Consider the following 26741-nt stretch of genomic DNA (forward strand, 5'->3'; position numbering starts at 1 on the left):
TTCTAAGTTACCATAAAGACGTAAGAAGTTTTCAACAAGAAGATAACTTAGTAACTTACATTTAATTTTTCTTCTAGCGTTATAAATAACACAACTGGGTAGTAAACTAGTTTAAGAAAATATTTCTAAACTAATTAACTTTCAGAAGACTAATTTAAAACGGAGATCAGAATATTATTGGTACACTTAGAGACTAATTTTAATGATAATTCCCAATTCAATTAAATAAATAAGCCAAAACTAAAGATGTTATTACATGTATTTAATGACTGTCGAAAAAGCTGTTTTTCCATTAAAGGTTTACCAAAACGACATTTGTATAGGTCACGTTGCTATGTCGAGCAATTAAGTAAAAAGGACCCAATTAATGTTTGGGGAATTCACTGATTTATACTTATTGAGTTTTCCTCAATTAACAAAATGTGCGTACATTGCATTGTCCCGGTACATTAAAACCGTTAATGAAAATATAACAATATCCAAGAAGGGAGTTTTAACGATGCAGTAAAATCGTCGAAAATAGCATGGATGTGGGCTAATTTTATTTAGGACGTATATTTTTTTAAGTGGTATATGATCTGGTAGTGTCCATTACTTCTTTCAATATCCCACGAGTTTTGCAGCTGTGTAAAATTTAGAAGTCGTATAACCGACTCTTATTTCATATTACGTCTAATATCGAAGAGTAATTCGATTTCCTTATTGCCTGGGTCAAATGTTTTGTTTCTTTTTTAATTTGTTTGTAATTGCGTTCGTAAATTGAACGCAATACAAAGCCATTTAAAGTTTAAAGGAAGTTGGTTAATCCGCCCCCGAAAGATAATGGAATGCAAACATTTTCGATTATCCAAATTCAAAATTACCTTTAGCCATATTTCCATCATCCCTTCGGAAAACACTCAATTAATCAAACATTACAAACTGTGATACGTAATATTCGAGTTAAAATCGTGTATTGTTGGCATGTTTCAAAGGGGATATTTGTGGGGTGCAAAAACTTTCCGGCGGGCTCGCATCTATTTGATACCTTTGTCTTTGCGGTCTTTCAGTTATTTACTTTATATTTACCTGAATCTAAAGTGTCTTTATATATTTGCCTAAATGGAAATTCTATTGATTGTGTGTAAAATTTGCGATAAGTAATGTAAATGACCCGGCGACCTGAAAGTAAACTTTACTTGTTGTTAACGTTGAATAAAGGAAACAATTTTCAATTATGAAATTATAGGAATAAATCCTGAAGAATAAATTCACTGCCAATTAGTGAAATTACCAATTGAATTTCCCATTTGATAGATCCAAATAATATAATTAGTCAGTTTTTTTATAAATTTTCCGCCATTAATCTCACAAATTCGCTTAATAAGGAATTTCAAATGACACTTCCAATTTATCTATTGATTTATAGTGCTCGAATATTATCACAATCTAGTTTACGTTCCACGAGGATGCACTTTGATCTACTTAGTTATAAGTTACATATTATCTTACTCTTCTTGTTAAACGCCTACTAAAAAAATTAAAGTTATAAATACATAAAAATGTACTTAATCAATTATATTTGATTGTATACTTAGCAGTGATTACTTTATCAATTTTTATGGAATTCGACACAAAAAGATACAGAAGAAAAAACGCAAAGCTAGGGTTGTCCTCAACCACTTAGAAAATGCCCAAATTGAGCGTCTGCCATGACCAGCCTTGTTGCCTGATGTGAATTGCATAGAACATGCCTGGGATATGCTTGGCAGATCATTAATTGTTCACCAACCCCGTGCTCATGCTGCCAGAGAATTAAGACAACTTCTTTCAGGATTATGGGACGCATTGGATCAAAATCATCTGGATGACCTGATAAGAAGTATGTCACGTAGGGTAGGTACAAGGTGTAATAAGAAGCAGAGGCGAAATTACTCGATATTAAAAAAATTGTGTATTTTTCATTTCATATGTGAGAACAAAATTGTTTATTCATTTTGTATAATAAATCTTAAGTTGCGTTTAATTTTTTATTAATATTTACTTCTTTTATTAAATTTTACTATTACAATTTTAATTTTTAATAAATTATCATTTAGTTCTAAAATAAATCAGTTTATAGTGGCGTGAACTTTATACTAGAGTTTATCCCAAGAAGATTTGAATAACCTTATAGAAGGCATGCAGAGAGGGTGTCAAGCAGTCATCGATATTGTTGGATGATATCAAATGTAATAAATTTTATGTATGTATTGAATATATTAAAAACAGAAACTACTTTATTTATTTATTTATTTATTTATGTGAAATTAATTAAGTCGTGTATATTTTAACTAAATAAATTTTTATTCTTTATTTTTTCATGAAAAGTCAATGACTTCGTTATTTTCATAACTTTTTTCAATATCCCTAACTTTTAAACATGAGTTTATAAAATGATTGATGTGAAATATGTTTAGCTACTTTTTGACAGTTAATTGTTAGGTTTTGAAGCAGTTCGTTGCATAAATTTATTTTTATTTATTCTACAATGTACAATAATGTTCCAACGAAATTACATATTTATGAGACCTCAACATGCGAAAGCTTTAAAAATGATAAAACCATTGTGGAGAAATCATATTTTTATTGGAACGTGACCAATCTTTACATATAATCTTACCGAATTATAATACAGATAGGTACTTAATTAAAATTCTAAAATATTTTTATCCGAGATATTATAATATAAAGGAGCGTTAAACCCAGATAAAATAATAAACAGCAAGCACAAAAAGAACAAAGTCTACTTACATTCTAAGTACGCAGATATTTTACACCAAAGTTTCCCGAAGCTGTACAAAAACGTGTACGCTCTGTACACCGCGTTGGGCATGCATACCAATGTCACCAGAAGATCAGCCACCGATAAGTTCACCAGAAAATAGTTGGTCACGCTGTAAAGGAGAAAAGTTTTATTAAAACAAAAGGCGAATTTTGTGTGTATCCCGTTTTATTTGTCTTATCCCTTTCGAAATGAAACGGAAGTTGTGCGAGACAAAAAATTGTTTGCTTAGTATTATGTATTTTTTCAGTTGTTTTTACTGTTTTAAACATCCACAAATGACTGTCAAAGAAAACATTCATTTCCTTGGTGTTAAATTGCAGCGAAGATAAATTTCTATGAGCGTGTGGGCGTCTTTGTATACACTACTTACAACATGTTTTCCATTTATTCATGAATATTTCACAGAAATCTATTTTACAAATGATGTACGACCAAACAGCATTCACATGTTATGTAAATAAATGTCTTGACTCTGATCGGTCCGAGTGAATTATTGCAAATCACACAATAAATATTATTGTATCAAAGCCGATAGAAAAATAATGCGAGGTCGATTTAAATGGAATATAAACGCTGAAAATTACCCGATCCAAATTCGGACGTGTCTCCCGAAATCGCCAGTTAAATAATATTTTTTTTTTCTGTTCATATTTGTCGCGACATCATGTGGAGTTGCGATAAGTCGACCCAGTGAATTTGGATTTAAAGTGTTTTGATTTAATTAGAGCCAGTCAATTTCTTGTGACACGGCTTCGATCTGACCCTGCCAAGAGATATTATGTGTCCAATTAGAAAGGCACGAGACACAACAGACAAAGACCAATTATTTATTTCAATCGCTTTTTTAGCTTATCTGTAAATCCACCACTAAATTGTTTTGATTAATGGTTATTATTTGGGAAGCGGACATGCAGACAGATGTAGAAGGAACGAAAATCTAATTTACCAACTTCAGCTGATTTTTTTTCGTATGGGAGTATTTTGTATTATTTAAATAGCCCTTCAAGATGGAAACTCCAGGAAGTTCTTTGGATCCTATCTTTATTACCCATAGTTAAATTCTTCATTGAAACTAACAAATAAATAATAAATTTAATAAAAAATGTTCTCTTATCAACTAACTAACTAACTAACTAAATCGTCTGATAAAATGTAAAAAATATCTGAGAATATTAGAATTATGATAGGTACCCTTAGTGAAATATGTTAGAAAATAGAACACATAGATCCAGTGGTCAGATTTTATTGATTTTTGGAGAAATAAAAAATAATAAGTTAGGTTTCCATGATGACCAAGACACTCGTTGACTCGACTTGACATTGGTCTAATGAGGTGGTCAATTACATCCCGAGATAGCTCATTTCCCGCCACTTCCACTTGACGCTGAGGGTGAACCGAAGTATGTGGGGGCTGAATTTCGTGCCCGTGTCTATGATGTTCTACACATCTTTAATCGGTGATAAGTCCCAAGATTTTGCTGACCATGGCAACGAATATACATCGGAACGCTTCACAATCAAAGTAACCCCCACAATATGAAGTCGGACATTGTCTCGTTGGATTTTGAAGGGCCCCAACGCTGCAAATGGGGTTCCACAATTTTCCGAATGTAGCGCTGAGCGGTCAAATTACCTCTAATGAAAACTAAAGTGACAAACTGCCATACGTGATGGCACCCCAAACCATAGTCTTTCTCAACGGTGTCGTCACCGTCAAACAAAATCGGAAACAAAATCATCACTGAAGACGACCTCATTTCATTCACAAAGCCATATCGGAACACTCTCTCCAACAACTCGTGACAGTGCTTCGACTACGGTTCATCCGATTGGCAATTTCCACAAACGAAACTCCTGCCTCTTTTAAGCCAATAATTCTCCCTCTATCAATCTCACTTAGATCACTTAAATTTGCACGGCTTCATTCCAACGGCATTTTAAATGAATGAAAGAATCCTTTAAACACAACAAAAGTGAAATGAATACTGAACTATGTCTGTAATATAGGAATTTAAACACAATTGTACAAAAAAAATATAGAATAAAAACTTTTCGACGAACAACCTTCAAACTCTAATGATATTTTGTTCTCAATATTGGCAAAGTGTACACACGAAATTTTGTTAAAATTGGACCACTGGATTTATGTGTTTCATTTTCTAATTTAACAAAACACAGAATATGTAATATATACAGTATCGAATAAAATTAGAGCGACTTACTTAAATATTAAATAAAATGTTTAAAAATTAAATTATAAAATATTTAATTATGTCCGCTAATTTATTTCTTTTAGTTCACATATTCACACACATTTTTCACGTTCAGTACAATATTTTATTCAATTGTTTCTAAAAATTAAAAAATGTACACGACAAAATTAAAACGAGTCGAGAATTTTTCAGTCATATTTATATCTTTTATTGTGGCCTATAATTCATGAAGATCGCAAAAATTTGAGTTTCTTGTGTTAAAACGAGTGGTATAAAAAACAATTAAAAGGTTTCAAGTTCATGGAAGGGCGGAGAACAGAAAACGAGGTGGGCGAATGAAAAAAACGTCTAGAGCATTAGATCGTCCAATAAAAATGCTTATTAGAAATAATCCAAGGATGTCCGCTCAAATTTTAAATTCAGCGTCGGTTAGTGCCAGGAAGACGTCCAGCAAAAAAACCGTTTCTTTAAAAAAAAAAACAATCGAGAAATATTGGTTTTATTTTTTTATTTTTTGTGAAGAGTCGCTCCAATTTTGTCGCGGCAAAATTGTTTTATTTTTTATGTCATGATTAACGTGATATGTTTCGTCAATAAATAACATAATTTATATATGTGTCTATTATTATTTAATGGAACAAAAATCAGTCTCGTAAGTATATATTGTTCAGTGTTTAAACAAAAAGAAAGTCGTTCTAATTTTGTCCGATACTTCACTTATTGGACACAAAATACTTCATTTTAAATTTTCTGGCAGATTTTTAAACTTACAGATATCATTACTATTATAATTATACAATTATTATTATAATTGATAATTATATATTACTCCGAATTATGAAATTTTGTGTTTACCATGATAAAAATTTAAATTAAAATATTCTGCATATGCATTTAAAATAGTTGCAAATGTAATTTTAGTACAAAGCACGTAAATATATGTAAATTTATTACTGAATAAGAAATCATTCTGCCGATTCTTTATTAGATGGAAGAAACTTGAAAAATGTTAAAAGTTGAATCTGTAAGGAGCTTTTGAATGTACTTTTTATAATGTAGTAAAACTTGCTTGCGGTTTTTGTCGTACATATTTCAGATGCCCGAAATTTAATACAAGTCAAGATAAAAGAACCTCAGAGAGTACAAAACATAAATCCGTCAAACTTTTAAGACCGCAGAAATTAACATTTTTCCCCGTAAACGTTTTTATTTTTAAAAACTTCAGAGAACGGACAAATCGTTTAAGGATTATTATAAAATTCCGACGAGTATATCGTTGAAACTAATAATGGTTAAATTAACGGAGAAACGAGGAGCAAAAAGGATATCACATCCAATATATATATAAAAAAAAAGTTGTTTGAATGAATCGATGATCTGAGAAACGTAGTGTTGATCTTTTTAATAAACTTACCCTTCACTTCGTAAAATGAAGATTCAAACATAATACCGTTTATATCCGCATTTTTCATGAAAATGCCTGTCTGGAACATACGACCCTTTACAAATCCAATATGCCTATTTACTTTAGAACGTTCTCCACTCATCAGAAATCATTTCCTCGTTGTAATAGACTTTTTAAATGATTTTACACATCATTTTTTACACGTTTCCTGTTCCCCATAAAGGGTTAGAGTATGTTTGTTCCGGACTTCGTACGTTCTTTCATTTCATTTTAAATTCATTAAATAAAAAATTAGGTTTTAATGGAGGAGGAAGAAAATTGTAGTAGATTTTTATTAGTCCTTAAAAATATTTTCAGCAATGTTTTTACTTTCGTTGTGGGACGTTCATAGCTGTTGTTGGGTTCAAATTAACAATTCTGAAGTTTCTTAAAAATGGTAAAATTGATGATGTACAGGGTGTTCGGATATGCGCTCACCACACTGAAGGGACATATTCCTGATACAAAAATAGATATACAGTATCGGACTAAATTAAGGTATCTTATATATTAAGATAAATTATAAAACATTTCTCTTAGGCCATTTACGTCCTACATATTTTTCACGTTCAGAAGGAAACTGTTTTGTAAAATGTACGCGACAAAATTAAAGCGACTCGAGTATTTTTTAGTCGTATTTATATATTTCATACATGAATATTGTATTTACATTAAAAACAATGCCTCGTGGTCAACATTTGATGGCTGATTTAAAAAATAAATACAGAACAGATTCTTGTATCAAAACAAGTGATATTAAAAACAATTATAAAGTTTTTGAGTTCGAGGTGGGCGAATGAGAAAAATCTCATCTCACAAGCATTAGATCATGGTATAAAAATGCTTATTAGAAATAATCCAAGGATGTCCGCAACTCACAAAATAGAAGACAAAATGGATCATTTTGTGTATCGTAACATATTAGATGTCATGCTACCCTACTGTGAATGGGAAATGCCATTAAAATTTATATTTCAGCATGACAATGATCTCAAACACACTGCGAAGCTTGTTAAAGAATGGTTTGTTCAACAAAAAATCAATGTCAGTAGCCAGCTCAATCTCCCGATCTTAATCTAATAGAAAACTTGTGGGAGCTTGTGGATAATAAGGTCAGAGCAAATTGCAGCACAAATAAATCAAATTTGCTTGAACGAATCAAAAATTTTTGGAAGAATATAGACGAGGATATAATTTCCAATCTAATCTCGTTTATGCCAAAAAGACGTGAGGATGTTATAGTCAATAAGGGATACTAAACGAAATATTAAATATTGGGCCATTTACGTTGGATTTAGTTTTTTAATTTTTGTGAAGAATCGCTCTAGTTTTCTCGCGATAAAAATTGTTCATTTTATGACATTATTAACGTTTCGTCCATAAATAACATAATTTATATATGAATGTTTTAAATGTGTATTTAAATAAAAAAATGTCCCTCGAATTCTGTCCAGTACTGTATATGTAAAGCTTCAAAAATTGTAGCTTCAATAGTAGGAGAGCTGGAGAAAGTTGATCAATCGAAATGGAGATTTTTTTGAGGTGAATGTAGAACTGTCAACGTATTTTTCATCAACTCTGTTGACAGAACAACGATTTCTCATTTGAAAACAAAGCCACTTTACTTTAACTCTTTTCCATCACCACCCTTTAATGTGGCTAAAACATATCTGAACACTCTAAATCGTTGGAAAAATATAATTGTTATAAAAATAAGTTTTTTATAAAATATACCATGTTTTATTTTGAATTTTATGTCCATTTAACGTTGAGTGCTTAATGATTTATGTATCAATAGTTTGGAATAAAAATATTTTTACAACATTACGAATGTTTTTTTTTGCAAATTATAATATGTATTTAAATTTTTAAAATTATATATAAAAATAACTTTGAAATTTTGAAACTAATTATTTCAATATATCTAATGTAAAAAAAAAGTTTCAGTGTAAAGTACACCAGTTTACAAATATTCACGGAGTGGACAATTGAAATGTGTATACAAAAAATTCAAAGTTGTAGGTTATCATGCATTACCATTACCATTTGTTAGTTGGAATACTTATAAGTTATCGATTGTCATTTGGGTAATTAGTAGCATTACTATCTTTAGGCTAATTAGTTGTTATTATTTCAAACATTTGAAACTAGTCACAACTTCATTTAAGTAATAAACACATATTTTGTTTTACAAAATGAAGACAGTCACTTTTTTTATATTATTCCTTTCAATGATGGGTACCGTTTTAGGTAAGAATTGTTTTTATCCTTTGTTTGCCTGTTGTTTCATAAATGTGGAAATTTCTACAAATTCATTAGAATATGATCACTGAACACTGAGTGAAAAATATTTTCTAATGTAAACTATGTTATGATTCAGGTTCATCAATAAATGGCATTCTAACTACAGTTCAAAGATTCAATGGAGTGACATTTCCATTTATGAGATTTTTGACAATGCCAATTCCAATTGTTAATGTTCTTGTAATGCAAATAACTGACTTCATAACAGCAATATTGTCTACATCACAACTCGCAATCTCCGTATACAATATGTTATAAATAAAAATATGTTAAGCAAATCGGATAAATAGGTATTACTGTAATAAATACATAGTTAATGAAACAATGTTTTCCAATTGTAACAACAACATTTTAACCTGTAAATTCGAGTAAATTAATTAAATCGGAATTTTCCCTGAACTCAAGTTGTAATTTATTTATTTTTACTATAAAATCAATGGCGAATAAATAAAACAGTTTTGCTAAGTTAACAAAGTTAATTTGATGTTTAATTAAACAGAAACTGAACGAAAATGTGGAGCAATTGTTCAGACGACTAACCAAAATGTGTTTTTTTATTTATTTTTTTATTTTTTTAGCTGGTTCAATCACTCTTAATGCTGCTCTCATCTTAGTAAATACCATTCAGAGGTTTAATGTAGCGGCATTTCCTGTTGTTAGATTTTTTATAAAATTGATTCCATTTTTGAACGATGACTTTGTGGAGTTAATTATCAGTGACCTTACTATATTACTAATTTTGTTAAAACGTGTGCTTTTAGTTTAACACTCTTGTCAATTTTTAAATGTATCTAACACAAATAAAAGACGGTTGGTTGAATTTGACAATGTCTTTTAATAAAACCGCTTAGAAAGTTAAAAATATAATTGTACAATTAAATATACTTGATTTAAACAAGTTGATTCAGAAAAAGAATTCTGACTTAATTACTTATAGAAGATGTAGTTAATTAATTGTAATTGATACGAAGAAACTAAGTGACAACTTGTATGTCTCGAAAATTAGCGAAATTTATTGTTCCCCTCCTCCGGAATTTGCTACAGTACAAACAAAGATGAAAGAATCAATGTGAGACAATAAGAGGAAGCTTTCTATGGGAATTAACTTCCGGTAAATTAGCACTTAGCTCCTTTGTTCCTCGATAATTAATTAATTGACTAAAATCTAGTATTAATGGAACAGATTTTTATATATAAGGTTCAATCAAATTTGATACCTTATTATGATTTTCATAAAATGTTTGTTAAAACAAAACAGCTCTTATTAAAATACCTATTAAAAAGTTTTGTTATATAATTAATTGAGATACTCATTAAAAATTAAATTAATAAATTCAACGAACGTGAATTTTGCTAATATAAACTTCAAAGCAAATCTGTTCATTACAGTCTAATTATCTTATTATACATAAGAGGAACAAACTTTCGTAGTTATTTATGTCGAAAATATTTACGAAAACTTCAACGTATTTTTATAAGGAAGTCTATCTAACGAGTGTTTGACAACACTGGTGTAAAGAAAAAGGAAACCAATTAGTCTTAGTATGAATGAACACGCTTCTAAAAAACACAAGGGTCCAACAGGCTTTATCTCAACACATTTCACTTCTCACGGCTTTAAGAAAGGGCATAAATAAAATTGCATTTTTCGTAAAACGTATACTTCTTATCAATCTCAATTCTAAAAAAATTGTGTCAATAAATATTTCCTGTCTCAAAAGGCGCAATACAAATGATTTACTACTTGATCGGTTATAACAGGGTATACATTTTTAGTCTTGGTTAATGATTTATTTATTCGGTAACCGACATTTCAGTTTCGAAATCCGCACAATAGTTTTCACAGAATAGTGTGAAATAACATAATTAAAGGTATTTCTTTAAAAAACTAGAATTAATTAATTGTAATTTAAAGTTAAATAGAAGCAAAGATAAATTAATACTTACTTCCTCATATACTCATACTTCCAGACGATTATTATGACCAAAATGTTTGACACCAATGCCCATACAAACACAATCACATACAGTATGGTTAGAGGATAATCCACCTTTACCATACTATTTCCAAGATCCTCCACATCGGTCACATTATCAAAATCTGCACTTACATTCATTCTGACCGTTTCTGTAACAACATACAACATTTTAATTAGTTTCTAATCCTAAATACCGATTACGCAAATATATTTATTACACAACACCCGAATTACATGCAAAGTATAAAATTACAAACGTCACAGAAGAAAAGATTAATACAGCAACTAACTAATTGGCTTTTATCTCGCCAACATAAATATTTTCAGGTTCGTGAACTTTCCCCCTTGTCTATTATATTAAAATTATTACAGTTTCGTCTCTTCTCACCGAATCTGTGGTCAGATATTAACGTAAAACGAAAAGTTGTGGGGAGAAACTTTCCAGTCACATAAATCTTTATGTTACGTGAATGGATTCTTATGAATAGTGAACAGGAAGTCACAGGAAGTTTGCTTTTATGTTCAATTAATCTAATAAGACGAAGAAAATTCCTTTAGATATTTTTCCCCAAGAGATGACCGGAATACAAATTACACATGTCAAAAATTAAAGGACCGTACATAATGAAAAGGAAGACGCAATAAATATTTTATTCAAATATCCAGCACAAATGTGAAAGGTACAGACTAGCAAATATTCATAACTGCATCCACATTTAAGAGTCTCCACGTGTCTTCATTTATTGAAATAGACCCTTTTTTGACACGCTTATTTAGATCAAATACAAAATGCTTTTTCTTCATAATGATTATAGTTCACTTGTTCAAATACATCAAATCACGTTTCCAATTAAAAAGTATTAGCCTTAATCACAATTCCCTTTTAGTTCAAACAAACTGAAATTAAGAACCTAATTAATTAAGAAATTAAAGTTGGTATTCGCACCATTTTAACAGAATTACATTTAAACGATATTAAGTCGAATTCATTCGGAAACGTTGCTAATAACGACGTTTTACATGAATAATTGTTTACTTTAATGTAAGTAAATTATCGAATATCTCACGTTGTTAAAGTATATATTATTCATGCCACCCATTAAATATAATGATAAAATAAAATTTTATTCTTGAACCAACTTCCACAACAGGATTGTTATTATTCAGATATTTGTTTATGTGTTAACTTAAGCAATTCTTGGATATATCAAATCTTTTTGGATATATCATAAAACCTGTTACTATATCAATGAAATGCTCTACAGTACGTGCGAATATTGTATAAAGCCATTCTTTTAGTTTGAAACTGCAAGTTTCGGACACTTTTAGCTAGCTTGAAGTTTTCTGGAACTATAAATGCTGAAAGGATTCGAGAACTGTTTCATATATCAGCTCCATTATCCATTACCAAACTTTTCACGTTGCCTTAAACGATTACTGATTAAACAGACACTAACATGAAGTGCTTTATTAAGAATAATTTATGAATTAATATGAATAACAGTATTCAACACGGATTATAAACTCTCCCTGCAGTGTGATCCTGGTGGACTAGCATGTTGTATCTCGTTCACGATAATTAATTCTGCAAGATACACTACTTGATTATTTTATTTATCAACTAATTGTGAGTTCCAGTATCAGTGCATTATTTTATTTTAATTCTCGTATTATTTTCAGTGGAACCTATTGAGCATATTTATAAAAAATATCGTAACGGACAAACAGTACATCGTTAAAATTTCACCCCTACACTGAACCCACTTCTAGTTCTGGTAGTAATTCCGAAAATTTGTAAAGAGCTTGTGATACATTATTTAAACAGTCTATTCATTCTCTGATCATAATTGTTGTTGTTTTAAAATTAATAGCAAAAATCAGTAATAAAAATGAAATAAAATCATGATCAATATTTTTAAATGACACCCAATCACCGATAGTGACTTTATTTATTTTCATTTATATATTTATTTTTGCAGTATATTTAAAAAAAAAATAACATTCTCTTAGAGAGCTTGAAGGGAACTTATAAATGATTTATCACAAACTCCTGTTTCCCATTTGAAAATGTGGGGTGGGAAATATCGAAGGGGGTTAAAATGTTGCGACGAAATTTTTTTCGTGGGAGAATATCACATCACTCAATCTAAAATTGCTGAGTTTCTGATTTTTTTTTTATAAGTATACCCAATAATTTTAACAACTTTCCACATCGTATAGTATAATTTATATGACATTTACTGAAACGACAGGACTTTTGTTCAATAATTTGTATAATGATTTAGTAAAGCACAAATAGACTGCAATATGATTGTTGTCAAAGTAAATAAAAAGGTAATTACAAAAGTTTCAGGAAAGATAATTTGAGGTTACAGTCGACGATAATCAATCACTGACAAAATGTTAAGATAAAAGTTCTCACCTGGGTTAATGTGACACCGAAAACCGTATTTGCCAAATAATCACACGAAATATTACATATTAATGTGAAACATAGGAAATTGTGGGATGGAAATGCGTTGATATACATGAAACAATAGTAATAGGGTTTGAAAATTGTTTGGGAATGAAAATGACCACGCATATTTACAAAAGGTGTTTATTGTTATGCAAATTTTATTTTTTTCCAATCCATTTATGTTTATATATATATATATATATATATATATATATATATATATAGATGAGCTCATAATTTTAATAGGAAGGTCCTCCTTATCTCAGTTTTGCATTTGCAAACCTTGATATCTTTTAAATGATAAGAGTTATAAAAACAAAAACAGATATCTCTTCTATAGAGCCTTCAATGTCCTACAAAGATATATGTTGCACATTTTATAATATTTATTTGTCTACGAGTTATAAAATTTAGAAGTAAAACAATAATTTTAATTAAGTTCTTCTTTGACCTCCGATATCATCTAAAGGAAAAGAGTTATGAAAAAATTGTAGTATACTTTTTTTTGTAGAGCGCTCAGATTCCTATAAGAAATATAAATAGAAATTTTCTGTGCGATGTAATTACGAGGTATGGATTTTGCCATATGTAACTGAAGAAAAAATGGAAAACTAAGATGACGAGGACCTTCCAAGGTGTCAAACAGTCATCGATGCCCATAGAATTGCATGCGTAAATTTGAACAAAAAGAAAAATTACATAGTAGTGTATATTTTTACTGAATAAAGTTATTTTTCACGAGAACTTATTTTTAATTAAAAAAATTAAATACTACTAATTTTAAAATTAATACTTTTTTCACTATCCTTAATTTGTACTTGAATTTATTTGGCAAAAAATTATAAATCTAAACTAAAACTTTTAAGCTATGTCAATAAATTAACAGCTTTAGAACGTCTCTATATTGTGTGTACTTATAATATGTACGTTACAAAATCGATGGTTACGTAAAATGATACATCTTTATGAGCTATTTATTTAACTTCCTATTAAGTGTTTACTCGCTGTCAAAAATAAGCAATATCTCTAATAAAAAGAACTTTGCTGAAATTGCAGCCCATCTATGAAAATTCGGAAATATGAGAATGTCAACATCACTAACAAGCACTTACTCTATATTGTAAAACCTTTTAGGCACCTGTTTAAATTTACAAAGCTTTTACCGCCTATTGCCTGTACGTATCAACTGCTTTAATCGAACAATCACTGTCGGTGAAGTAGATACTTTCTAACCCTTGACCGTGGAACGCCCCTCCTGGCTAACCTCAATAATTATGAACTGGTTTATTAATTACTACGTTAATAACATCCCATATCACTTTATGACAGTTTATTCTAGAGCTTCCGCACCAATCCGGTTTCCCTCCGAAGACATTAATAAAAACAACCATCAAATATTTAATTGCCGACCGGGAATAAAAGTGAACCGAATTGCGGATGTTTTATCTAATTAATTCAGTCAGAAGACTAGGGATATTCGCAGCTTGTCTTGAACGGCGTTTCCACCGTTCAGATACGGACAAAACGACAGTTTCAAGATTTCCGACGTGCCTCACGAAACGACCGGTGAGGAAATTTAAATAAACCAAAACGGCATCATAATCCCGAAACGTATAGTATGTGTGTTCAGTGTACTAATGTTCCTTCCGAGTCCCGGTCTCAAACAGCCCGTGTTAATTGCGGTGGTTACACTTGAAAGACATAAACAAAACCGTCCTCGGTGTAGGTATTTGACAGTATTGACGTGGATGTGCAGTCGATTGTTCCAATATCAATATTTGATATTGTCACAAACGCAGGTTGATCAAAAGACGGGAGTTTAATTAAAGCATATCTAAGACCTGAACACTGTCAACTGTTTATATAAGTAATTGACCCTTGCGCAAATATAAAACTGTCTTAAGTAAACAATTATTAAGTGGTGCTCAGACATCTAAAGTCGATTTTTTTAATAAAATAAAAAAATAAAATATATTAACGAAATTTGAAATACATATACATACAAGAAAAATCTAAGGATATATTTGTAAACCTTTAATTTTGTATCTTTTTCTAACATAAAATTTTAAACGATCTGTATATGAAATTATTAGCTTTGGCACTTTAGCTATAAGGTATCCTAAAATTTTCGCCAAAATATTTATTTTTGTCCGTTAAACAGAAAAAAACTAAACATCGACATTTCTTGTAATTTTAAGACAACTAGTTTTGCAATTGTAACAGTATTTTAGAGTTTACGATTACTTTTTAATATCTTTATAATGAACAACAGTACAAATAATCGTAACATTTCAAAAGAAAATTGTGAGGTGACAATTTTACAAAACTGGTACCAACGAAAGAAGACCTGGACAGTATTCTATTGTATTTCTTTTTCAATATGCATTCATAGATTTTCCTTAAAACTGTATCCTTAATTTATTTTAGAAGAATAATATAAGAAAAGTAACATACTTTTTTAAAAGTATTTCATAATTTTTGGGGGCAGTGTATTTATTAAATACAAAGTATAAACATAAAAGAGTTAATTCACATCTCAGTAGTTTTTAACATAACAAGAAATAATTTAAATTATCCAAAAATAATTTTAAGAAGAATATGTCTTCCATGATTGCTCTACATCTGCATTGATAAAAGGTGGTGCGGTGTTTGAATCCATTCTGCATGCAAGACCTCTCTAAATCTAAATACGTGGTGAAAATTCCTCATTTGTGGAGAAATTATTCTTTGAAGCATCTCCCACAGCTGTCCTATTGGATATAAGTCTGGTGATTGTGTAGGTTATGGTAAAACCTCAATTCCTTCATTGGTCAACCAATTTGAAACCACTCAAGAGACATGTGAGCGAGTATTCTCATGCATAAGGTATATATTTTAACCAATAGCTCTTGTAAATGGAAAAACAATTAGTTAAAACTTGTTTGAAAAATCAAGATCAGTTCTATCACCACTAATATAACCCCAAATCATTATTGTGCCACCTCTATGAGTAAAAACTTTCTGGGCGTATCTAAGACATCCTAAATCTCCTTTCCAAACACTTGTTTTAAGAGAAATGGTTGAAAACTAAATCGGGATAAGTTTTGATAATCTTCATACCATTCCAATTTCCAATCTTGCCCCACTATTGCCTCTAATAAGAGGTCTTAGGTCTTAGTATGTAGATTGACTTCATGTAATCTGTTTTTTTTTTTCAGTAGTCCGACCCAGGTATTGTAAGAAAAAGTTGTCGAGCAGTTAAATATCCGGACTGCCAGTTACTCTAAAGCGCCTCCAGAACTTATTAATGATACTTTAGGAAACACTAAAGCCCTCAAGAACTCAATTTTCCTTAAGCCACCAGTCCCATTGCTTGATTCATTTTTTCAAAAGTAAATATTTGAATAGCTTATGTATAATCATATTCAAATATGATTGATAACTTTTAGCGACATTCAAGTTCATTATTTTATGAGATTTAAATTTTATTTAAATAATTAGTATAATAGACCAACTAGGAACATGTTCGTCAGCAAATTCAAATGCTTAAAGCGTTCTTTTACGTATGCACCTACAGCACCAACATCCCAATGTAAACAAGGCTACCGACAATTCATCATTTAGTTCGAGAAAACGAATCCCTCCAAAAGCTTTATTCAACACGTCCCGAGCAAAAGCTTTGCTTATTTAATCCGCGTCCGATTTTTCATTTAGACTGGCTGAAAAATGTATGACACACTTACATAGGTATGTATCAATATAATTTTCAGTAACGCGATTGTTATTTTCATCACCCGCGGGCGCGACCCATAAATTTTTACAATTTTAATTCCGAATGTTTTCGCGGTAACCGAAAGCCGATTACGCAAGCAACAATAAATCTGTTCCAGCGGGGGAAAATATTCTGGGAAATTCACGTGGACACCTTCCTTTGAATAACAACGTTTGATGGATAATTGGCGTAGTTTATGTCGTAAACACCGTACACTTATCAATGATGAAAGTGTGAATAAAATTCGCAGGAATAACAAAACAGCAGGAATTCGCATCGGATTTACAGCTGTTTCGCCGCACAGACCTTTTAAATATTTACATCAAATAAGTCGTAAAAATGCCGATGTTTTATTCTTCTGTGTATTTTTTGACATGACTAAATGTTTGCTTAAAAAAATCCAGTCGTTTGGCAAGTGGTGATTACGCTTGCATGTTTTTAATTAGAACCGATGAGCGTCCTAATGAAATTAATACGGCGAATGTTTTATGTATTGCGGATAATTTATCTATTTTGAGATCCATCGACGGTTTAAATATTAACGCGTGGTAACAAAAAATTATCCCTTCTCCTTTCTGACACAAGATGTTTGGTTTTTTATGGTTTGATTATTGATTCAAGGTAATTATTTAGTGATTTAAATTAATTTAGATCTTTTGTGCTATTTTAAGCACAACTAGATTTTTACATTATTTTAATTCTGTTCATTGATTGAGAATCTAATGTATGCTAGTTAAACAATTAAATTACATATACAATATACAAATTATTAAAAACAAAATATTTTGAAAACGGCTGTGATAATGAAAAATAATTTTTTTAGGTAATTTTATAGCTAAATTTATTGTGGCCCAAAATACTCCCCAAGAAAACACACATCATATTGGACTTCCTCTTGGAGGGCATGTTTTAGGGTGTTACTAGATTAAATTACATATACAATATACAAATTATTTATAAAATAAGTGGTCAAAATTTCGGAACAGATAAAATACTGTTGTAATACTACAAAAAGTGTTTCCTGAATCAACACACTCCACCAAATATAAGTTTCAAATTGTTTTCTTTTTTTTTCTTATGTCCACAATTCATTGTGATAAACTGTTGCCATAATGATACGGTAGCGTAGATTCTTGAGGTGTTTTCCTCCTTTTCTCTTCAAAATTTAGAAGAAAAAAGGTACTCTTCATTTTGGTTATCACAGTTCTTTTTGAGACATTTCAGTTTTGATGTTGAAGAATGTTAATTGCACTGAACCAAATGGTATTATCGATTCAAAAGGAATAAATTTATGCATTAATGCAAATAGAATATATGAAAATCATTTTAACTTTATCTGAAATATTTTAAAAACGACTGTGATAATGAAAAATAATCAGTAGTACTTTTTTTTTCTAAATTGTGCAATAAAACAATATTCAGTGGTGTAGAAAATAGGACGGGAAAAAGGGGAAAACCCCCAGAATCTACGCTACTGCATCATTATGGAAAAAGTTTGTTTCATTGAATTTTTTCAGCAGAATTCAGAAGAAAAAAAAGAAATTATTTATATTTTCTTTATTGTTGGATGTGTTCCACCTTCTGCTTTTAGATTTTTAAAAGTTACATTGTACGTATTATATTGTAATTCCAAAAACTTTTTGATTTTGTACAAGGTTAAATTATTTATTACATTTTATAAACATGCACTATAAAAACAAAACAATTCGCAGAAATTAAATTACACAAAATAGTTTAATTCGTTGTCATAAATTATCTAAATTATTTCAAAAATGTATTATTATGGTATTAAAAAGTTTTATATATTGTCTCAATTGTTCTACATCAATTCTGCCTTTACTAAAAACGATGAATTTTAATATGTCTGTCTTTTAACATAACTTATAATAAAATTTGGTAATTTTTAATATAATTTCTTAACAGATCTACGACTTTTTTAATATTTTACGCCATCAGGACGATATAAAACATTTAACATTTGATGACTTAGTACAATTAGGAGGACATACTTTTCAAATAAGACCACATGAAGTCAATCAGGAGGATATGACGTTTTAACTTTTTACAAGAACTATCTGATGTTAAATTAGATTATAAAAGCCCTTTAAATATGATAAACCCAGTAAAATTCATCATACACGAATTCATAGAGAATCACAGACGAAAATGGCATAAAAAACATGATCGACGAGGTGATTATATATTATTCATGTTGACTGAGAGAGAGCGTTCAGATCTAATTACATATCTTCTACTTATATCACTCCATTTGTTGGTACGTTACTAAAACTTCATAATAAGTCACATTCAATTTACATAGATTAACATTTTTTTAGGTAATTTTATAGCTAAATTTATTGTGGCCCAAAATACTCCCCAAGAAAACACACATCATATTGGACTTCCTCTTGGAGGGCATGTTTTAGGGTGTTACTAGATCCAAAATTTTAACTATTCGTTTTAGAAACACCTGAAATAACAAATAAAAAATGAAAATCAACTATTTAAACTTAATTATACAATTAATTATTCAATAACTTTCTAATTTAAATGTTAATAATAATTTTAACAATTGTAATCAATACGAAAAACCTGATAAAATTAAAAAAAAATGTTAAAATATGTGGTTAAAAATAGTACAAAATATCTGAATAATTTAAAATCACTAAATAATTACCTTGAATCAATGTTGCGCCTTAAAGGAGAAAGGATAATATTTTGTTACCACATATTAATATTTAAACCGACGCCAGATCCTAAAATAGATAAATTATTGCTGTATTTTCTTGGGAAAAACTTTAGATTTTTTCATTGTTGGACATGATCTATTTGCTACTTTGACCATCTCTTGAATTTGTGACTACCTGTGACGTTTAACGTGATTAAAATTTTTAATTTTTTATCTTGATTACGTCAAAAAAAAAAAAATAATTTATTTTACGATATTTTAAAAGCCGCTAATTACCAATACAAAAATGCGTTTCTTAAAATACCAGAAACCGCATTATTTTGATTGGCCAAATCCACTTATAACGAATTAAACGCAAACATTTCAGCGCCGGGACTAATTTTAGCTAGTCCAGTTAACGGTTCTTTTTCAATTCTCTTAAAAAGATAATTAAGTCGAATTTACGCAAAACCCAAGAAACCAGAGATAAAGGGAGATGAATTTCAACCGGCGAATGAGAAAGTTAATTTTACCGGTTTCCTGTACTGCAAACGACAAAAACCTCACTCACTCCGACCGGAGTTTGTTTGGTAATTCGTCGCCTAATTGCATTCCCGTTAATGATCTAATGCGATTTTATAAACACATTTTGCGTGCCTTCGAAATTTAAAATTACGTTTAGGTGTGATGAATGCGAAACAAAATAACTTAACGCTATGTTTGCGTTTATTTATGAGTTCAGTCAAAATATACGAGCAAAAATTCGCCTAAACATTTTGTACGTGATCCAATATGAATTAGGTTTTTTTCTTTTTAATGGTGAACAATGAAACATTTATTGGTCGGATTGCCATAATTTACGCGTGCAGTTGTCCGCAGTTTAATTTTAGTAACTAACACCTCTATAAAAAAATATATATTTGATAAATTAATTCCGATTCTATTTATATCACAGCCTATTCCCAAATGCTCGTGTATAGATGGAGAGTATCTAATGAAATTGCGGGGTGTTTATGCTGTGGGACTTTGAAGTGACTATAGATAAATGATACACGGGATCCAATTTTCATAAATTACTTTTTCAACTCCAGCCCGACGATGCTCCTTTAAACATGAGCTTGAACGTTATTAAATAGATATTTACACGTTCGAAATTAAGTGGGTGCTAATTAAGTACATGCATTTTAATTGACATTAACACTAATTTAGTACATGTTTAATGATATTATTATTGTCAATTGATGAAATAAACTGGAAAGACCGGGGGGCAATTGAAATTGTCATGCTACATGCAGCTTATTCGCCATGTGATTTATTGGTATCGCATCATAATAGTATTAAAATTAATTAATCACGTTACAAATGTGCATCTAAATAAAGTTCATCCAATTTGTAATGTTAACGATTAAACCTTTCTACCGTAACATATTATATAATTAACAAAGTTAATTTCTGAACATTAGTTGCGACTATAATCACCATACTCGAATGCGTAATTGTCGATTTTATTTTTTAATCGGTGTCCAATTTTTGTATCTTCATTTGCTTAATGAAACAACACAAACATATTTGCGAGTCTAACAATAGACTGGCTGATTGAAAGTTTATTATCATTAGCAAATATTTGCTCTCGACATAAGACAACACAAAAGCATGTAAGGATGCCCATTAACATGTCGCTGCTTCGTTCAAGGTGATAATCTGCAAGTACAATTCAAAAACTACATCCTGCAGCAAACATTACACATGTAACCCATGAAATATTGTTATTTTACGAGAAAGTTGGAGACTTATTGCTTCGCTTCGAAGTGAAAAATTGGAATATCACCCCGCGGGAAAGTATCAAATTGTCCTTTTTAACAATAAACACTACTTAATCAGGATATGTACATGAAAAATTGAACAAATACAAATATGTCCGTCGGAAATATTTCTAGTTTATTAAATCAATTTCCGACCGAATGAATTCGAGATGTGAAACTGATTCACAGACGACATAGTCCACAATGAACGTTCAATACTGATGAAAATCTCGAGAGAAAACTTCTTAAGGGTTATTGAGGAACGCATGGTCGGTGTTAAGGAATTTTTTTTGTTTTATTGCACGCCTTACAAGATTGTTGGGTCATGGATTTATAAAAAACACTCCTTGTCTCAAGTTAAAAAAAAAAAAACTTTTAGTATTGTGCAACGAACAGACACGAAGTAACTTGTGTTAGCAATATTAATTTATTATTAAAAAAAAATCCGAATGATAAATTTCATGATCAAATGTTTTAAATAAAAATAGACTTACACTCAAACTATTCCAAAATCTTATTTACGGAATTCTTTAGGTTCCGTGCTATTTTTAAACATTTATACAAACTGCACTCTTTTTTTTTATTAATGAATTTTTAAAAATATCTTGTGGATTTTTATTACAATAAAAACGTGTGTTTTAATTAAAAATAAAAATAATTTATGCTGATAGTGTATAATGGGAGTTGAATTGAATCGAATTTTTAAAAATAACTTCTGATTGTGTATTACAAACAATAAAATAAAAAAAAAAATGGAAAAGAAGTTATGGTGAAAATATGTAATGGAAGTTGTTGTAATTTAGTACACTGCCATAACATTTATGGTCTTATCGAATAAAATCATCTCGAACGTGCGTGTTGTTAAAGTATTAATAACGTTTCAACCAAAAAATCTACTACGTTGCGTATTTCTATTAATCACTGGCCTCCCCCCGTCGAGACGCCGAACAAATCAAATTTAACGAAAAAAATATCGTAACGCAGTTAAATTTGCGGAGACGCGTGTTTCGGAAACATGTCACTCGATTTACCTGTAACTTTTCGACGTGCACACTTCAAATCGCAATTCCTTCTAATAAATGCCACTCGTTACATGCTTAAAGGCGATTCGTCACAGTCATGACGATGTTATAATGTAATAATTGTCGGTCACGGAAAAGCGCGTCGAACTGAGTCTCGCGCGTTTATTCGGCCGAGCTTTCAGACCCCGAGCCAGGACGCAGTAACACTGAAAGTAAATGCCAATCTATGCGTTAAATTTGACAGTCAGGTTAAAAGCTGCTTTGCGCTCGCGCCACCACATTTGTTAATTTTCTCTGTACTTGGGTATGTCCTCTTGTTTTTTTCAATATTTTTAAATTAAATTAAAATTTAATTATTTTAAAAAGATATCTTAACCATCGACCAATTTTCAGTCAGCTTGATACGGAATGGAAATATTGATGAAGCAAAACAGTGCCTATCACAGGGACAGGATCATAATTAAAACAGAAATGAAACGTCAACACGAAGTGCGAAATTAATGTTTCAAAACTTACATTAAATATAAATTATAACACGTCCTCAAATCTAAAAATGATTATATGTAATTAACTGCGGATCATAAATTCAAATCCGAAAAGGATTTCATTTTTCTTCGACGTTAACTACCAGCCAGTGGCAGCTTGCAAAGTTTTTTTATTTTCAAGAAAAGTTATGATAATGGGAAAGCAATTTTTTGTAGAAAAACAACCGCCATAAATTAGAAACCGGCAGTGCAAGAAACGCCTACCACACCTAAATCCATTATTTACACCACTTATCAGATTGTCCGCTTTATCATAAAATTCCTTGAATTCGATTTTTTAATGTTTATTTACTTTTATATAGATAAGCAATCTGAAAAGTTTCATTAAGCGTCCCTTCTGTTATTTCGCTTGGTCCTTCCAACTTTTACAACAACAAAACCTGGAGATAATTAAAATGTTAACTGTGTTTTAGTTTTTACAAGTAAAAAGGCTACTTGTGGGGTAGCCAAGGCAAAATCTTAAAATGATCAAGTTCTAAACGTCCCAGTGAAACAAGAATAATACGATGTTGAGAGTCATCTTACTGCAGCTGAGAGTCTTGGACGCCTTGAAGACTTTTGTATAAACATAAGCGGGAAGCTAACCTTTATATAATACCTCTTGATATCGTCGCCTTAATATATTCAAACAAATTTCCGTTAAGAACCAACTTATAATTGTAGAGAATTCTTGCTTCGAAGGAACCTAGTCAGGGAATAGTAAGGTAGCTAATGTAAATATAAGATAAAAATATAAAAATAAACTCTAACTAAAACTATCAACTATAAAATAAATAATAATTCTGTAAAATAAAAATTTTTTGAAAATAAAACAATAGTCTAATACAATAGAATTACTCAGCCTAAGAGATTATTTAGAGTTATTTTTCATAGTGTTAGAAATGACGAGAGTATAAATGAAGCAAAGAAAAATCTCTACTTAGTTACTACTTAGTTGTTTAAATATAGTTGAACAAATTTCCAATAATAACCAACGTCTAATAGGTGGATAATAAATAAATAATAAAAATATAAAAATTAACTCTAACTAAAACTATCAAATATAAAATAAATAATCTATAAATAAAAATTCTTTGAAAATAAAATAACAGTCTAATACAATAGAATGACTTAACCTAAGAGATATTTAGAATTATTTTTGATAGTGTAAGAAATGACAATAGTATAAATGAAACAAAGGATCTACTTAATTATTTAAATATAAGATATTTATACAAATTTTCAGTCAGGGAATATTTAGATGGTTACAATAAATGTAAAATATAAAAATAAACTCTAACTAAAACTATATAATATAAAATAAATAATAATTCTATAAAATAAATAAAAATTCTTTGAAAATAAAAGTTTGACTTTACCTAGAAGATTATTTAGAGTTGTTTTTGATAGTGTTAGAAGTGACAATTGCATACATGAAGCAAAAGAAAATCTATCCTCAGTCATTTAAATATAATAAACAATTAAATAAATTTCTCATGAGAATCAACATCTAATTGTAGAGAAATATTGCCTTAAAGGTGTATATAAATATAGGATAAAAATTTAAGTTATAATCTATCTAATTTGAAAATAAAACAATATTCTAATAAAAAGAAAATAAATAACGATCTGAAAAATAAAATGTCCCTGAAACTCATTTAGACATTTGAAACATTAATTGAATTCGTCGTTTAAAATTCACGATTATGAAAAATACTGTTTCTAATATAGGTTTTAATTAATTTTAAAATCGAAAAAACTCTTTTCCATGACAGGTAAAACGACAATTATATAAATTGGCTTATACAATTTCGACAAATATAAAAAATATTCATTTTCGCATAGATTATTTTAAATCTCCAAAGAATTACTGTAGTTCGCAATTAAATTATTCCAGAAAAAGACTTCATGTTCATTTTTAAGATAAGTTGAAAAATTATAATGCTCAATTAACTTTTTAAACAAGTCGACTGGAAAACTTTAGCTAAACATGGAAATTTTGAAACATTTAACATACCAAAAACGTGTAATTTATATAAATCTTTAAATCTTATTTGAATTTATGATTTTTACCCGTTTTAAATTTAATTTAGGATTAAAATTTTTCGTTTCGGTTTTTGCTAAATATCTAATCATCAGTTCTAAATAAATGGAAATATTACTTGCAATCTTACATATCAAAAACGGTCTGTCGAAGAGATATTTATCGGGTGAACTTTTGTCTCACGAAAATCATTAAACAATAATTTTATAAAAAATTAAGATATGTCTAAAAGCTCACTAGTTAATAATAATTTTTAAGGGCACTAAGTGTTATATAACATTTCCTTAAACCTAACACAAAATAACCATCAAAAAATTAATTTCTAGTGTTAAAAAAGCTCTCATTAAATTTTGCTGAAAAACGATAGATATTTGATAAAATTAAAGCTATCTTTTGATTATGGTTTTTAATCATAATTCTAGTATTCAAATAAGACGTTAGTTATAGAACACCCTGTGTATTGCGTTGTTCAAGTTATAGATGTGTAATTGAGTAACCTGTTTATTTATCGCGGACAACGTGCAAATCTAATTCAATGTCAAAAGCCAAATTAATGTGTTGATGATTACGACAATCTGAAACCTGATTATCTCCGCAGAAGTTTGTTTTATTAGCGGAAGCCACGTTAACGAAACGCCGCCGCTCAGAATATCTATGGGATCCGTGAATATCGCATTTGTGTGTAACAGGCATGATTATAGCTACACTTCACATCGACGAACACTCCGTATAGTAGGCAACGACTATTAATTAATTTCAGGTACGCACTCGACACACACTACCAAGTTGTTGTCGGCGAAGATGCGTGCAAAATTGACACGAAACAAGCAGACCGCGTGGCACGAAACAATCGTCGACGCATAAAAATACAATTTTTTACAAATCACGGGATAAGACGATAAGTTCCATTGGATGTTTATGTGAAGCTTTCATGCCGATTTCTGCCATAGGTATAAAGCAATTTTCTAGGCAGCTTTGCGGCATGCAAATTAATTCAATTCAACAGGAATGCATGGAGGAATTCATGAATATAAATCCCAAGTATAGTGTCAATGCGACGCGGTTTATGTTTTATTCTTTTACCCTACTTTTCTATTTTTTCATTTCTTTCAAGGGAAACCGAGAACGGATGTTTTAATGCGATTATAAAAATTGGCATTAATTTTCCATGTCAAAATGCGCATTCTATTGTTGTGCGAAAAACTGCAATCGTGTAATACTGATAAAGGTTAAGTAATATATTATATTTTGTTTGCCAACCCCAAATGTATTTATTCGTTCCTTAATTTAAATTGTAATCGATTAGGCTTTGTGCGAAAATATTTCGTAAAATTTCATTTACACAAGCTTATCGTAATAGCGAGGAGTCAAAACGGGACAAAAGGGCGCAATGATTTCTGGAAGGTTCATGTAGGAACAAAAGGGGTTTCTGAAATAGACAGGTTTCGTTGGGTGAAATTATGAAACGTTACATCGTGTGCTGTTTAATGCAGTCGTCTAACAGGATTTAATCAAAAAGGATCTCAATATTTTAATTATTACGCATAGAAATATCTTGGTCACTGAGATGTTGGGAACGAAACTTTCCGAAACTTTTTCTTCCGAAAAATGATTTGTTGTGTTTTTGATCGGTTACATTCTATTTAAGTCAAGTTCAGATATATAATCTGCCTTGTCCGTTGGACTGGAAATATTGAAAATGTGTCAAATTTTTTATAATTTGTAT

The 26741-nt window shown here is 30.1% G+C and overlaps 1 protein-coding gene and 1 long non-coding RNA gene across 2 annotated transcripts in view; one reads left to right on the plus strand and one right to left on the minus strand.

Annotated features, from left to right (window-relative positions):
- The window catches only part of LOC109594204 (orexin receptor type 2-like), a 58335-nt gene extending 35740 nt beyond the window's left edge, over positions 1 to 22595 (minus strand). The window contains exons 1-3 of the mRNA XM_020009410.2: positions 22457 to 22595; positions 10715 to 10895; positions 2773 to 2915 (exon numbers count right to left, since the gene is read on the minus strand). Of these exons, the coding sequence (XP_019864969.2) occupies positions 2773 to 2915; positions 10715 to 10884 (313 nt within the window). The 5' untranslated portion in view covers positions 10885 to 10895; positions 22457 to 22595. The remainder of the gene's footprint in view (positions 1 to 2772; positions 2916 to 10714; positions 10896 to 22456) is intronic.
- Positions 8591 to 9589, plus strand: LOC109594480 (uncharacterized). The gene is made up of 3 exons (XR_002191218.2): positions 8591 to 8713; positions 8844 to 9057; positions 9346 to 9589. It is a non-coding gene; the product is annotated as an uncharacterized LOC109594480 (long non-coding RNA).
- Positions 22596 to 26741: the final 4146 nt, after the last annotated feature.

This window comes from Aethina tumida, chromosome 1 (assembly GCF_024364675.1).
Source record: "Aethina tumida isolate Nest 87 chromosome 1, icAetTumi1.1, whole genome shotgun sequence".
NCBI classification, from domain to species: Eukaryota; Metazoa; Arthropoda; class Insecta; order Coleoptera; family Nitidulidae; genus Aethina; species Aethina tumida.